Source organism: Mus caroli, chromosome 4, assembly GCF_900094665.2.
Source record: "Mus caroli chromosome 4, CAROLI_EIJ_v1.1, whole genome shotgun sequence".
Taxonomy (NCBI): Eukaryota; Metazoa; Chordata; class Mammalia; order Rodentia; family Muridae; genus Mus; species Mus caroli.
In genome coordinates this window covers 100,099,883-100,114,195 of record NC_034573.1, presented here as the reverse complement: position 1 = coordinate 100,114,195, position 14,313 = coordinate 100,099,883, and the positions used below count along the sequence as shown (strand labels likewise).

The window sequence follows — 14,313 nt, the reverse complement described above, 5'->3', positions numbered from 1 at the left end:
AGGGTAGAGAATTGGAAATAAGCTGAAGTCTGGGCAAAATGACGGGGAGCAACCTGTATGGCACAGAGAGGGAGGGCAGAAAGGATGGGAGGGTCTGGCCTCCCCCTGAACGTTGTAACTTTAGAGTTTGATGCCTGGGGAGGGGTGTGTGTGTGTGTGAGTGTGTGTGTGTATGTGTGTGCTTATGTGGGTAAGAGTGTAGCAGGGGAAACAAGGCAAGCCGCGTGCCCGAGGACACACAGAAGCAATGCTGTCTACTTAGATCCTGGACCGAGAGGTGATTTTCCTGCATTAACTGAGAGCAGGCTTTGTATTTTCTTCTCTTTAAGTTTATTTTAATTTTTTACCCCGAGAGAGTCTCACATTGTCCAGGCCGCCCTCACATCCTGGGTTCCGGGATTACAGATATAGTGTCAAATCTTGTTTATGCAGGGCAGGGTACTATGCATGCTAGGCAAACACTCTACCAACTGAGTCACATTCTGCAGGGCCTGCCTACTTCATGTACTTTCATGTTTTCCTAATTTCCAGTGAATATTTTCCCAGTCAATGTTATTATTATTCTTATGGAAGGGTTGTTCTTAGAGAGAAAGCAGGTTTAGAAGCCGGCCTGGCCCGAATTCACCCACTCTCTTGTCCTTGACTGCTAGTATAATCTTGAGCAATGAAACTACTTGTGAGCCTCAGTTTTCTCATCCAGGAAATGGCTTGTTCTTACCTTAGTGTGGACACTAACGATGATGGGAAGGTGAGTGTGACGTGAACACTAGTGGTGTGAGGCTTTCTTCTGCCCCACAAAGTTTCTTTATGAGCAAGGGGAACCCAGGACAGGGGTATGACAATGGGAGGTACTAAGATGTGGGTCCTTCCCCCCAAGCCCCCCACCCCGGGCATTCCTCTGTAGGAGATTGGGAGCCTGCCTGCCAGCCCGAGTCACAACCATTCTCAGATAGCCCTGCCTTTCTTCCTCTTCTGCCCCTCCACTCCACAGTCAGGCTCTGCTCACCTGTTTGAACGTGGCTTCTACCAGGTTGGCTGGGAACATGTTCCTGGAAAGAGAAGAGAGGCAGAAACTGAGGAGTTTCAGTGCCAGGAGAGGAAGCCTTTGGGGGTGGGGTGGGATCATCAGAATGCACCTCTAGAAGTGGGCGGGGAAACTTTCCATGACCCCCACCCAGGTCCACCCTCTTCATGCCATTGGTCCCCACTGATACTTAGAATGTCCTAGTCAAACATGGTGCCTTTCCAGGCCTAAGCCCCGCCTACTGTTCCCCCAGGTTGGCATGGCACACCCACTTCACCACACTGCTTAACTGCAGGCAAACCAGCATATTTTCCCTAGCCATGCATGGCTGATTCCTCAGCAGACCCGTGGCCTTTCTACATGTGGGCTACCTCGGCAAACCATAAAGACAAGTCTCTGTTTTCTCCATTCTTTGGTTTGGTTGGTTTTGAGGCAGGGTCTCACTATATAGACTTGGCTACCCTGTATCTCACTAGATAGACCAGGCTGGCCTTCCTGTCTTTGCTTCCCAAGTGCTGGTCCTAAATATGTGTGTGTGTCACTGACAGGTGGTGGTGGTACACGCCTTTAATTCCAGCACTTAGAAGGCAGAGGCAGGAAACTCTCTGAGTTCAAGGCCAGCCTGGTTCAGGACAGCCAGGACCACCCACCCTGTCTCAAAAAACCAAAAGAAAAAAAAAAGAAAGGAGGAGGNGGAGGAAGAGGAGGAGGAGGAATGCCACTACACTTGGCTTCCCCTCCATCTCTGATATCTTATGTGTGTGTGGGCCCAGCTCAGGAGCCAGCACACAAGTGAACCATTACAGTTATGTCTTCAGAGATTGGTCTCAGGACCCTCTAAAGCCCCTAATTTGAGGATGCTGTGTTAGGAGTTAACACGGCATGGACTGTGCATAACCCACACAATGCACATCCACCTGGTTTCAGTCATCTGTGAACACTGTGCAGTCCCTGGAGCCCAGGAGTGTGGCGGGACGAGCGGCTGTGCGGCATGGATCTAACAATGACAAGAAGCCCAGCACACTTAGCACACATGCGGTGATCTCCCCGGACATTTTTGACCTGTGGTTGGTTGACTTCATGGACATAAACTCACGCCAGTGGAGGGTTTGTCTGTGCCACGTTAGTATTTATTTTAAGGCTGAAGGTGGAGGGGCTCTGGTTCTGCCAGAGATGAAAATATACTAGACAAGTATAATTGTTGTCAATGCAATGTACTATACACACAGCCATTAATATGGCACCCACTGCATAGCCCAGAGCCCAGCGCAGAGCCTCCAACAGCCAAGCGTTCCATTTCTGTTGTCATTCTGGCATTATTATTATTTATGTGTATTGTGTGTGCAGGTGAATGACATGGCATGTGTGTGTAAGTCAGAGAATAACTTTTAGAAGTCAGTTCTCGTTTTTCGTCTTTCTGTGGGTTCTAGGAATCATACTTGGGTTGTCAGGCTTATAGGTTAAGCACCTTTACCTGATGAGCTATCTTGCCAACTTATCTATCTATCTATCTATCTATCTATCTATCTATCTATCTATCTATCTACTGGCAGGGTCTCACCAGGTAATATAGGCTGCCCTCAAACCTATCATGCTCCCAAGTACCCAGATTACAAGCATGTGCTATTGTGCCTGAGCTAAGTACTTCATATTTGGGGAAATTGTTTCACAAGCCAGTGAGGAATTAAAGGTCCCACCATTAGAACCGAATAACTGACCAACCATTCTGAAAATTTGTTCACTGTCTGTTACTTAACATCCTCCACTAAAACAAGTTCCACTTGACTTCAAGACCATATTTTTTCTTTTTTGGTTTTTCGAGACAGGGTTTCTCTGTGTAGCCCTGGCTGTCCTGGAACTCACTCTGTAGACCAGGCTGGCCTCAAACTCAGAAATCTGCCTGCCTCTGCCTCTCTAGTGTAGACAATATTTTTTCAACTGAGACCGTGGAAATCTAGAGAACAATGGGTTAATATTTTATCACTTCCTGGAAAGGAAAGGACTTGCTAAGAACAAAGCGGACAAATCAATGGATTTCACTCATGGAAAAGAAGAAAGTCCTCAGTGCACTGTGCCGTCCTGACTCAGACCCCAGAACACCAGAGAACATCTATTGGAAGTGAGTGGCATCTGTAACACAGAGGCATGGTGGACATGCTGCAGGCTCGGCCCTGGATGAGTTCAGATCTAGCCTGAGCTACCTGAGTCCCTGCTGTCAAAAAAACAGACAAAGTCTGTGGCTTACTGCAAGGTAGCCCCGTTTCCACTTCTTAGGTTAAAAGGTCCTGCGGTTATATCTGATGCTAACATCTGGGTCACTGGTGAAGGTGTGTGGCACTAAAGTTACAATGCAGATGAAATTATAAAACAGACAGCAGACAAACTGGGGCATCTCAATGGCCAAAGTTATCACCCTGAATCTACAGAGATTTGTAACAAATCCTGCTCTTTCCATCTTCACCAGCTGTCTCCTCTCACAGCAATCTCAAATCCCCAGAGGACAGAGGCGTCAGCTCTTTCCCTACTCTGTCCCTGGAAGAGAGCCTGACACATAGTAGGCACTCTGACAGTATTTGCTGCTTAAACAAATGGGTCACAAAACAGTAACACTCCAATAGAAGAAGTCAGAAAGATATACCCAGCAATTCACATCCCAAAAGAAGATACACAAATGGCCAGTATTAAAAAAAAAAAGTCTTATAAAACATCAATGTACAGGCTGAGGAGCTGAGGGAGATGATCGCCTTCAGGAGGCCCCTGCAGTGACCTTTCCCTGAGCAAAGAAACCCCCATCCTGCCCCTCAGACCCCTCAAGGAAGGTTACAGTCTGGGGATGCTAACACCCTCAGATCCCGAGTCTGTGTTTCCTGGAATGGCGTGAGTAACATTCTTGCTGCTGTCTGCCTGGCTCGACCTCCCGTCACTTGTCCTGGCAAGAATCCACCTTCAAGATTCAGTTCACACATGAGTGAAGCCTCGCACGTGGACCTGTGTGTGCCTAATTCCCAAAGTCTCCTCCCCAGCGGCTGGGGCCAGAGCAGCCGCTGCAGCGTTTGCACTCCTGTTAAGATTCAGGTTCCATGGACACATCTGGCCAGAGGAGGAGGGTGAGGAGCAAGGCAGAGGCTGGTGGAGAGTATTCTGTGACACACTGTCACTCACCCTTTCCCCAGAGGCTCAATTTTGTCTTGTGGGGGGGGGGTTTAGAGGGTGGGGAGAAACAGAGGCCAAAAGCTGGATAGCATGCCTTTCTTCCTTGAGTTGGAAGCTAATGTCTGCCATCAGATTCTACTGATTGCCAAACAGTGTGAAAATCTGTCATGAGCCCCAGGAGGTTCAAGGGACTTAGGAGGTGGTTAGCTAGTGACCTTAAAGAAAAGACTCTTTAGCTCGAGCTGAACTAAAACACCTGGGCCATGGCATTGCTACTAGTGTGCATTGTCCCTTATGAAATCATGTTAGAGTAAGAGACCCACAGGGCCTGGTCACTAAAGCCTGATTTCCACCCTCTCTTGTCTTTAACAGGACAGTCCCAGAGGCATGAGAGGAATCACTAAACACCAACCCCGAAGAATGGCTTTCGTCTAGAGCCCTTGTGTCCTTTCCTCCAATTTCCCTGACTCTTCCTGGAATTTAGATGAAACAACCAGAGTTTGAGCAGCCTTTTTGGACCATGAGACACACTGCTGATGAGACCCAGGAGCTCAGCAACCAAGCACACAGGCCAAGCCTGAGATCCTGGTGACAAGGGACGAGCGAGCCCTTCTGAGAAAAAAGCCTTCCTCTCACCGAAGGCTTCACTGCAGTTCTCAGCTCAGAGCAGACTCGTCTTATCACTGACAAACTTGCCAGCAGACTCAATGAACAGCTTTTGCTGTGCAGTGGCAGTGCAGGCTTTTCATCCTAGCACTAGGGAGACAGAGGCAGGCGGATCTCTGTGAGTTCAAGGCCAGCTGGTGTAGAGCGAGTTTCAGAACAGCCAGGGCTACACAGAGAAACCCTGTCTTGGGAAAGAAGAGGAGGAGGAGGAAAAAGGAGGAAGAGGAGGAGGGGGGAGGAGGAAGAGGAGGAGGAGGAGGAGCTATCACCATACTTTTGATTATTAATTTGAAAATGCTCATTTTCTTTTGGTTCTGAACTTTTTCAGGAAGACTCCTTCTTTATCCCATGAGGCTTGTTCCCCTGTAGCAGCTGCATAAAGCATAGGCAGGATATAGCTGGGGACATAAACAGTCATATTTGTGGTTCCCAGGGTCTAGCCTGCTCCCTGCTGAGTTTACCCTCCATATCTGCTGTTTACAGTTTCTCACTGAGATGGGTCCAAATGTCCCTGCCCCCATCAGGACGCAAAGGTGGGGATTGCTCCTTTGCAAGTAGAGCTCCCGAGAGACTCGTCTAGCCTCCGGGATACTAACGGGGAGCTGCAAACAGAGCCCAAGTTATTACTTAATCTCTGTGGTGTTTTAATAAGGTGGAAAAAGCAGCAGTCAGCTCTGATTAGTGCTCTGTTTGGACTCCCCGAGGCCTGCTGGGAGCTGACATCAGGGTTCTGACTTGGAGTCCTGGGAAATGAATGAATGACTTGGCAGGTCAGCCAGGGACGTGGTCTGTAGTGATCTGGAATCATCTTTGAGACACGAGATGCGTCTTTGCTTCCCTAGCAGTGAGCCCTAGGGCCTTGTTTCCCTGTATGACCAGCCTCTTGTCTTTCTGATGGTTCACGCTGTCACTTGTATTCCCAGGATCTACGTCCTGGTCATACATGTTCTTGTTCAGTCACCAGCACGTAGCAGACACCTGCTCTGGGCTCCTCATTTCCTCCCAGATCCTCAGAGAACCGCTGCTCCCAGCACCTTCTCCTCTGACTTTTAGGCTACCCCAGACTGGCATTCACACCATTTGAGGTTTAGCTCTGCCATGCTTCCCCCATTATCCACCTCCAGGAGGAGTTTCTGCGCATGCCCCGGTAGCCTCTAGCTGGCTGTGGGTCTTGCGTGCGCAACTACTGAGCCTGAAGGGACCTTGGAAAGGAGAGCCACCTACCCAAAGTCACAGTGGCTTCTGATTGTCAGAAAAAGAGGGGTAAGACTTCAGGTCTCTCCGGTGGTGATCTGTCTGTCACACAGGAAGCATGTGACCCTCCCTGAAACCCCACCCTCCCACAAAGATGTGGCATCAGTGATACTCACCCCCACCCCTAGCTTTGCGGAGCACCAAAGCAGAAGAATTGATGTCACCATATGAAAAGGCACTAGAGCAGACCAAGGCTGGAACATTTGACTTTGATACATGTATGGGACCCAGAACCTAGTAACCCTAAGCAGAGGAAGGCAAGATGGGAAGGCGGGGCTCCCCCTGCATAAGCTGCGGGAGGGTGGGACTTCCCGCGCATGCGCCGCTCTTCCCACCCTGTGAAAAAGCTGTTTTGAATCACAGGCTCTGAGAAATGATGGATCACAGGAGCATAATCCTAGAAATAACAGCTCTTAGAAGGAGGCCTCCCAAAATTCCTCTTGCCTTGGCCTCCAGTACACCCATTTTCCTCCTGCCCCTGTCAGCCCCACCACGCAGCCTACAGAGTTGCCAAAGACCAAGGCCTCTGGGCCCCATGCTCCAGGCTTGGCACACGCTGTTCCTGAATAGAAGGGCCTCCTCCAGAGACTTAGGCCCCAACAGCACTGTCAACAATGTGTGCAACAACCATGTGTGCAAAGTGCCTGCCTGAGCCATATGCTAATCTAGGCTCCAGGACAGGCTTGTGAAGATCTGCTACCCAGGGGTGGGGGAAGAAATGGAAAAAAAATAAAGAAATATGGGGGTGTAGCAGTGTCAGGTAGTGAGAGGAGCTGGCAGAAAAACTCATTCCCACAAACATAAAAGGATACCACAGCAGGAAGTTGGCCCTGAGCAGAGACATCAGTGCCATGAAGAACAGGCATGCTCACACCAGGAGAGGCCGTGCAGGGAGGCAGGGACAGCATGAAGCCAGGAACACACAGGCCACAGCAAGGACGGCTGAGCTGGTGTGGTTAGGGCCAGGGGAAGAGCAGAGCTCAGAGGCTCCGAGTGAGGCTACATGAGACAGAAGGGGTACCTTTAGAGCAAGCCATGGAGACCAAGAGGGTGGCTTGCCAGGGAGCCATGGCTGCTGAAGGGATGGCACACTGAGCTGCTGTGTTGACAGTCCATCAGACTGGAGCAGGGAAACAGCCAGGAGCAACCTGATAGAGATGGAGGTGGTGTTGAGGATGGCAAGCATGCACCGGATGGCCGTGGTCTGGCTTTGAATTCAGAAGAGTGGGATGCAGTGTGTGGGAGACAGATAGGGCTCTGGCCTTTTCCTCGGATATGTTAGCTTGAGGACTGTGTGTTGGGGCTAGGAGGTCACACTAGAGGTTTCCAGGTTGAACCAAAATTGGAGAGCACTGATGTGTAGGGACATTCAAACCTGTGGTATAGAATGTCATGTCACTTGGCAGGCAAAAGCCTCATGCTTCAGTTTCATCTTCTCCACCTTTGTGGTAAGGAAACGTCTAGGCTAGCTTCTTCTCACAACGAGAGATGAAGCTGGTCCTTGGTCCACTATGAGAAAACCAGGCTGGTCCCTGAAGCATGGCGACCACATGCAGCCTGCGGAACTGTCTCAGTTCCCGGGTTCCATGGTTACCCAGACCTCCTGCCTCCTGCACCCGAAGGGGGCTTAGTCTGAACTGGCAGACCCTCCCAGCTGATTGCCAGCCCCAGCTTGTCATTCAAGTCCATCAGTTTGCGGTAGTTTGTTACGCAGCTGTAACTGACTGATGCACAGGATACATGTTCCTGAAGAGAGGAGGAGATGCTGAGCATTGGGCATCAGTTCCCAGGAGGAGGAAAGAATGTTTATTTCTGGCTTTGAGCCAGGAGAAGCACTCAGAGGCCATGGTATGCGTCCTAAGATTTGAGGAATGTAGAGGTTTTGCCTGACTCATACCCAAAGACCCTGGGAAAAGCTTGCACTTCTGGCAAGGATAAATATACTTTCCATGGGTCAGCTGTGGCTCTTAAAGAATGGATCCTGACCAAGAGGGTAGCCTAGAGGGGACCCAAGCTTAGGGATTGAGCAGAGATCTTGCCCGAAGAGAGTATTTTAAGTGGCCAGATAAAACAGGGATTATTTTAGGAAGCCCAATGCTAGGATGGTTAGAACCCACAAAAGAACTAGATGAACTACAACCAGGGAATGCCGGCAGCAGTTCATACATGCCCAAGAAGGGGGTGGGGGTGGGGCTTTTGTGCACTCTCTCATCAGAGCAGAGTGGAAGACACTTCTGCTGCAGTTTTTCAAACCATTCAGATCCACAAGGAGAGGGCAGGGTTGGTGTCCAATTGATGAATCTGGGGTTTTGGAATTAGACAGACCAGGACTTACATTTGAAATTGATTAGAAGATAAGGAGCCCGGGGAGGAGACCATGGAGCAGGCCAGCTAGTTGAGCCCACTCAATGGTCATGTGGCCCCGTTGGAGTAGGTATGGCCTAATTGGAGGAATATGTCACTGGGGGTGGGCTTTGATGTTTCAGAAGCTCAAGCCAGGCCCAGTGGTTCACTCTCTCTTCCTGCTGCCTTCAGATCCACTTGCAGACCTCTCAGCTCCTTCTGGGGCACCCGTCTGCCTGCAGGCCACCATACTTCCCATCGTGATGATAATGGACTAAACATTTGAACTGTAAGCCAGTCCCAATGAAATGTTTTCCTTTATAAAAGTTTCTGTGGTCGTAGTGTCTCTTCACAGCAATAAGTCCCCAAGACACAGGACATTTCCAGTGTGGTGTGTGTACAGAGGTCATCCAGCCCTGATGCATCCACATGTCCTGGGCTAGGCTCTCCATCCTCGGGGCCACCTGCCTTATCCTTAATTTCAAAATCATCTGAGAGATTCAGATTCTCCTGAGGCAGGCTTCTGCCTGTTCCAGAACCTTCCCCTGGCTTGCTCTCCACCTGTTACCCACTCAGATGTTGTCATAGCCAGCAGCATCCGCCTCACGTACCCTTCCTCTGATCCCCACAGCGTCCCTGCCAGTTCTAGGCTTCCCAGTCCCATCCCATGGTCTCTACCCTGTACCACCCCAGTTCTGTCTTCCTCTCTTGTCCTGCTCTATTCTGGTCCATGGCTTCTCCAGCAGCCAGCAGGAGCCTTCTATGGTGCACCATGCCAATCCTGTGTTTGAGAGCTATGTCCTGGTCTGGGGATGTGTTCAATGGCAGAGCTTTCATCTAGCATGAACAAGACCCTGGAGCGGATCACTACCGCTGCAGAAATAAATCAAACCTACTTCCTGTGGCCTTTAGAAGTGGGCCTGCATGCTTTGGTCTTTAACTCCAGAAAGAGTAACTTCTCGAGAAATGGGTAGGTGGAGCCTCTTGGTCCAGGCCTGGGCCCACAGCTGGCACTGGCAAGGGGCAGTAGAGCTGTTGGCATGTCTGTGGGGGCTATGCTCTATGGCAAAGTCTGCAGCACTTTTGTATGGAGCAGTGCTCGGGTCTGTGGAGTGGGGGTGGTTAAATTGATGGTTCCACAAGGTGATGTCCTGGGTGCCAGGCAGCCTGGATAGAATCCTGGCACCTTGTCTCCCTGCTCGATAAACTGGGAACAGCACCCACTCTTTGAGTCTTGTTTTCTCATCTAGGGCAAAGGGACCAATAGAGAAAAGGGGGGACCCATAACTATCAGCCTCCTGCCTCACAGCCTGGTGGCCCCAGCAGCTGTGGAACCAGTCAGCTCACAGCCTTCCTCAGCCTGCTCTTCCATCACCGGCCCCCCAGCCCCATGGAGATGGCAGAGTAGAGCCCAGCAGGCAGTCCAGGGGCTGGGGGACTGAGATGTTCACTACTGACATCAGTGTACCAGAGGGTCATGAGGTTCACCGCACACACTCGAGAGCTGACCTGAGTCCCCACAGTCTGTGTGCCCTCTGGAGCCCACACAGGGGACCTGTGCCAGGCCTGGGGACTTACCGGACAAGATCCAGGAGGGCGTCAGCTGAGCTCATGACCGGCTTTCCACTCTGTTCAGTTGTCTCCTTCTGTGCTGCACCACCAGGGTGGATGATGGAGACCATGATGATGCCCACAACAACAGCCAGAAAGGTAGTCCACAGGTAGTATGCCACAGTGAGGATGCCCAAGCGACTGGAGGTCTTGGCATCCAGGGAGGCAAGGCCGGACATCAAGCTGGGAAGCAAGGTGGGTCAGGTTTGTGAGAGGCACAAGACCTTGGCTGGGAACTCTGTTGTGTTTGTTGAGGCTCCCTCACCCCATGTCCCCTTGTGTGCTCCAGAAAGTCTCCCTCGGGTATTCCAGTCCCAAGGCTCCAAACCCCTCCCTAGCTCCATTCTCTCTCTCTCTCTCTCTCTCTCTCTCTCTCCAGTTTAATGCATCACACCTCTGGGTCAGTACATATGCTGTTCTTTCTGCATGGTTTCTCTCAGAAGCCCCCTATGCTCATCTGGCTACCAGACAGGACCAGGCTGTGTTACGTGAAGACCTCACCAATGTTAGGCATCTATTCTGGGGTTCTCTCAGCCTTCAGCCTCTTCTCTCATGACCCTGGTTGTCACACCATGTTTACCTGCCTAATGCCATCCCAAGATTGGATGCATATGAAAGAGACAAGTCTGACTTTTCTGTGGGTCCCCAATGCCCAGCACCAATGGACGGGGAGCAGGTGACTACAAGGAACTAAGAGTAAGGCAGAGACAGTGACCTCGCCTGACGACTGGCCATGTGACCTCTGACTGCCTATGTGACCTCTGACAAATGCATCTTTCTTCCCTCTAGGGATCCAAGATCCCCCCCACCCCACATGAGAACACAGAAACATCTCTTCCAGAGTGAACCTGAGCCAGACCACCTCCTCGCCTGGCCAGTACTGAGGGTGTCTCTGCTGTTGGGGGAAGGAGTCAGAGATTAATTAATGAAATGCCTGTGCTTTGTTTCGCTGCCAAAAGGATTTTCCTCCAAAGCCCTTTCATTCTTTCAGATAAAGGAAGTATTTGTCTGGTTTTAATCATGTAAACAAGAGTAGATAATCCTCCCATTCCTCACGTTCTCCCTAATGTCAGCCCTGATCCCTCCCGGCAGCCAGGGTCCATCCCTCCGGACAGGCTAACCCTGAAACCTGGGCAGTTCCGCTAAGCCCTGGGCATAGACTGGCCCTCCATTAGACCAAGGGTGAAGATGCCTCCTCCTGGAGTCCTCTCCTGACATTTGGCCTCCTCTCCTGGTCCCTGTGCTTTCTTCTGTCCTCACCCCAGTTCTTTAGGCTGTTATATCATAGGGTGCCTGTTGAGGTTGATCTTGCTGTCTATTGTAATGCTAAGTGCAGGCCCCCAAGACCTGGAGTCTATCTGGCATAGACTCAATAGACTCAAGTGACCCTGCCCCCAAGTGGTTTCTGATTGGTAAATATAGGTACCAACAGGCAATAGCTGGGCAGAAGAGACATAGATGGGATGTAGGTTTCATGAGCTGGGGATCAGAAGAGAGCCAAGAGAAGAAAAAGGTGCAAGAGGAGGAGGAAGAAGCCACTATGGGTTGGGAGTCAAGAAAACATGGCCCTGGAATTAAGAATTGGCCAATTGGAGTTAAGAGTAGCCCAGATAGAACCTAGTAATAAATAATAACTCAGGTTATCGATAGAAAAATAGATTGTAATACCACAGAAGGGAAGTATCTGCCCAGCTCTTGTGCTATTTAAGGTTTATTGTAAATATAAAGGTGTGTATGTCTTTTATCTGGAACTAAACCCTGGGTCAGGAGGAGGGTAGGCTGGAGTTTGAACAACGTGGGTGAGCCAGTCCAGGGCAGGCCCAGAGCATCATGATTCCACAGAGGGTAGTAGAGAGAAGGGAAGGAGAACGGGAGGTGGGGAGGGAGGATGAGAGGGAGGGAGGGGGAGAGGGAGGAGGGAGGGGCGGGATGGAGGAAGATGCACAATCTCCCTTCTCCTCCTCCGCCAGGATGCCATATGCTAGCGATGGGCTTAGGGTTGGTCTCAGACATAAATCCCAAAGGCCAGTAATGGGATTGCCGGCCAGAGGAAACAAGGCTGCTGTGACCATTATCCAAGAAAGATTACTTCTGCCCTCCCTCAGCAGAACCCTGTGGTCAGGCCCACATGCTGTAGGCCATAGGGAAGCCAGTCCCTGAGAGAGGGTGCACCCTAATTCACCACATTAGCGCCCTGCTAGACCAGAACTCGGGCCAGCTCTAAGCTTGTCTGCGTCTGTGTCTGGATCCTGTCCCAGACCTCAGGAAGTAGTTACTCTTCAGGAAACAGGGAAAGCAACAGACAAGAGCACCAGGACACAAGGGGACACAAGAACTGCAGAAGTAGGACAAATCAGTATAATGGGGAAGGCGGCAAGGGCAGTTGCTATTAGGGGAGAGAACTCTAGTTGAGGTTGTAGGGAGGGCTTCCTGGAGGCAGCAGCATTGGAATTGGTTCTTCCAAGATTTGGAGATGGGGCCTACAAGAGTGGGTAGCAGAAGACACAGGAGACTTTAAAGTGTGGGGACACTGTGCTGCTCAGTGAAGTCCGAGCTCAGGTGCTGGGTAAGGTGTGGTTATAGGACAGAACCAGATTGTATGTGGCCTTGAATGTCGAGTCAAGGGGGATTGGGGGGCCCCCAGGGGTGCAGAGGAGAGGGAGCAGACCAGTGCTTCCCAGATGGCATGTTTAACAATGTCTGCCTAAGAGAAGAGAGGATAGAGTAAAACATTCCCAAGGTTTGAGGCAGGGGGTTTTCCAGGGTGATTTGTGCATCCCTTGAAGCCTCTGAAATGGGCAGAAGCTAAATTTTTTGTCCTCAGATGAAAAGACGTGTAGCAACAATTTTGGAGTTTTGGTTTCTAAAAACAAACAAACAAACAAAAAACCCACCTCAATAAATATTATAAGACTATGTTTTTGTTTTAATCTCAGGTGTGGAGTATGAGGCTGCTTCAGACTTTCCATGGCAGCTGACTATGATTTGCCTCGTGCTCTAGCAGGGGTCTGATTTTGCCAGCAGTAGATAGTTTCTACAATTGTGTGACATTTGGAATTCTGGGGATTTTTCAGAGGGTATATAAATGCATTGTTGGTCACTGCTAGTCTTGGTTTGTTAAGTAGTCATGTGGAAAGAAGAAGAGGGGAATGAGGAAGAAGAGAAGAAGAAGAAGAAGAAGAGGAGAAGAAGAAGAAGAAGAAGAAGAAGAAGAAGAAGAAGAAGAAGAAGAAGAAGAAGAAGAAGAAGAAGAAGAAGAAGAAGAAATTAGATATCCTGACAGCAAAGCTCAAACTGGACCCCCCAAGGAACTGGATGTCCCAGTTAGCAGCAAGTTGTCTCACTATAATATCACCCCCTTTCTGATTCCTGACTTTATTCAGGAATCTCTTTCCTTTCCTCTCTATTTTTTCTATTCTCTCTAGTATTATAGGGTTGAAAGGGTGGAAGAAAAGGGGGTGTAGAAGGGTGGAAGAAGGAAGAACCCATAAAGTAGCCAAGAATGGCTACAAAGATGTTTGTACACCACTGTACTATGCAGCCACCAAAAAGGGCAGACCTGTCACTATGAAGACAGTCCTAATGTAATGTAAAGTGGAAAAGTGATTTAACAACGGGGAGCTCCAGAGCCTCCTGGGAAATAGACTCCTCTCTGACTTGCAGGATTGTGTGCAGGGTGTCATAAGAGCCCCATTTCCTGAGGAACCACCGTGGACACCTAGCTGTGGGAAGCCAGGAAGAAATGCAAACACAGTCACGATCTGAGGGCTCTGTGGCTTTTTCTATTTCTCTGCTTTCTCTCTTACACCCAGAATGGAGCTTGTCTCATGTGATGAAAGACACAGCCCAGACACCCTGCCTGGCAGCCATAGAGCTGCGGTTTACCAGGAGCTCTCAGTTCCCCCAAAGATCTGCGTATCACTCACTCCAAGGTTCATCAGCCTTGTGAGTCAGTGACACCCTGAGGAATCTCGATGCCGGGCACCCACTCCTCATCATTTAGATTTGCTAATAGTTGACTAGTTTTTTTAGAAGCTGCCCCCAAGCTCTTTGGAATCTCCTCCCTCAACCTCCCAAGTACTGGAATTATAGGTAAGGGCCTGTGCCCCTTGCCTCTTAGTTAATTTTACAAAGTTAAAAAAGGCCAAGACAGCTCAGACCACAGTGTGAGACCCTGTCTCAAAGAAAAAAGAAAAGAAAAGAGAAGAAGAAGAAGAAGAGGAGGAGGAGGGGGAGGAGGAGGAGGAGAAGGAGGAGGAGGA

The 14,313-nt window shown here is 50.0% G+C and overlaps 1 protein-coding gene across 2 annotated transcripts in view; it reads right to left on the bottom strand.

Annotated features, from left to right (window-relative positions):
- Positions 1-14,313, bottom strand: part of Slc1a7 (solute carrier family 1 member 7) — a 45,283-nt gene that overhangs the window by 10,038 nt on the left and 20,932 nt on the right. Inside the window, exons 3-4 of one of the 2 annotated variants that reach the window (XM_021160857.2) lie at positions 10,019-10,234; positions 1,007-1,049 (exon numbers count right to left, since the gene is read on the bottom strand). In XM_021160857.2, coding sequence (XP_021016516.1) covers positions 1,007-1,049; positions 10,019-10,234 — 259 coding nt within the window. The remainder of the gene's footprint in view (positions 1-1,006; positions 1,050-10,018; positions 10,235-14,313) is intronic. The other variant, XM_029476483.1, reaches the window with a different exon arrangement.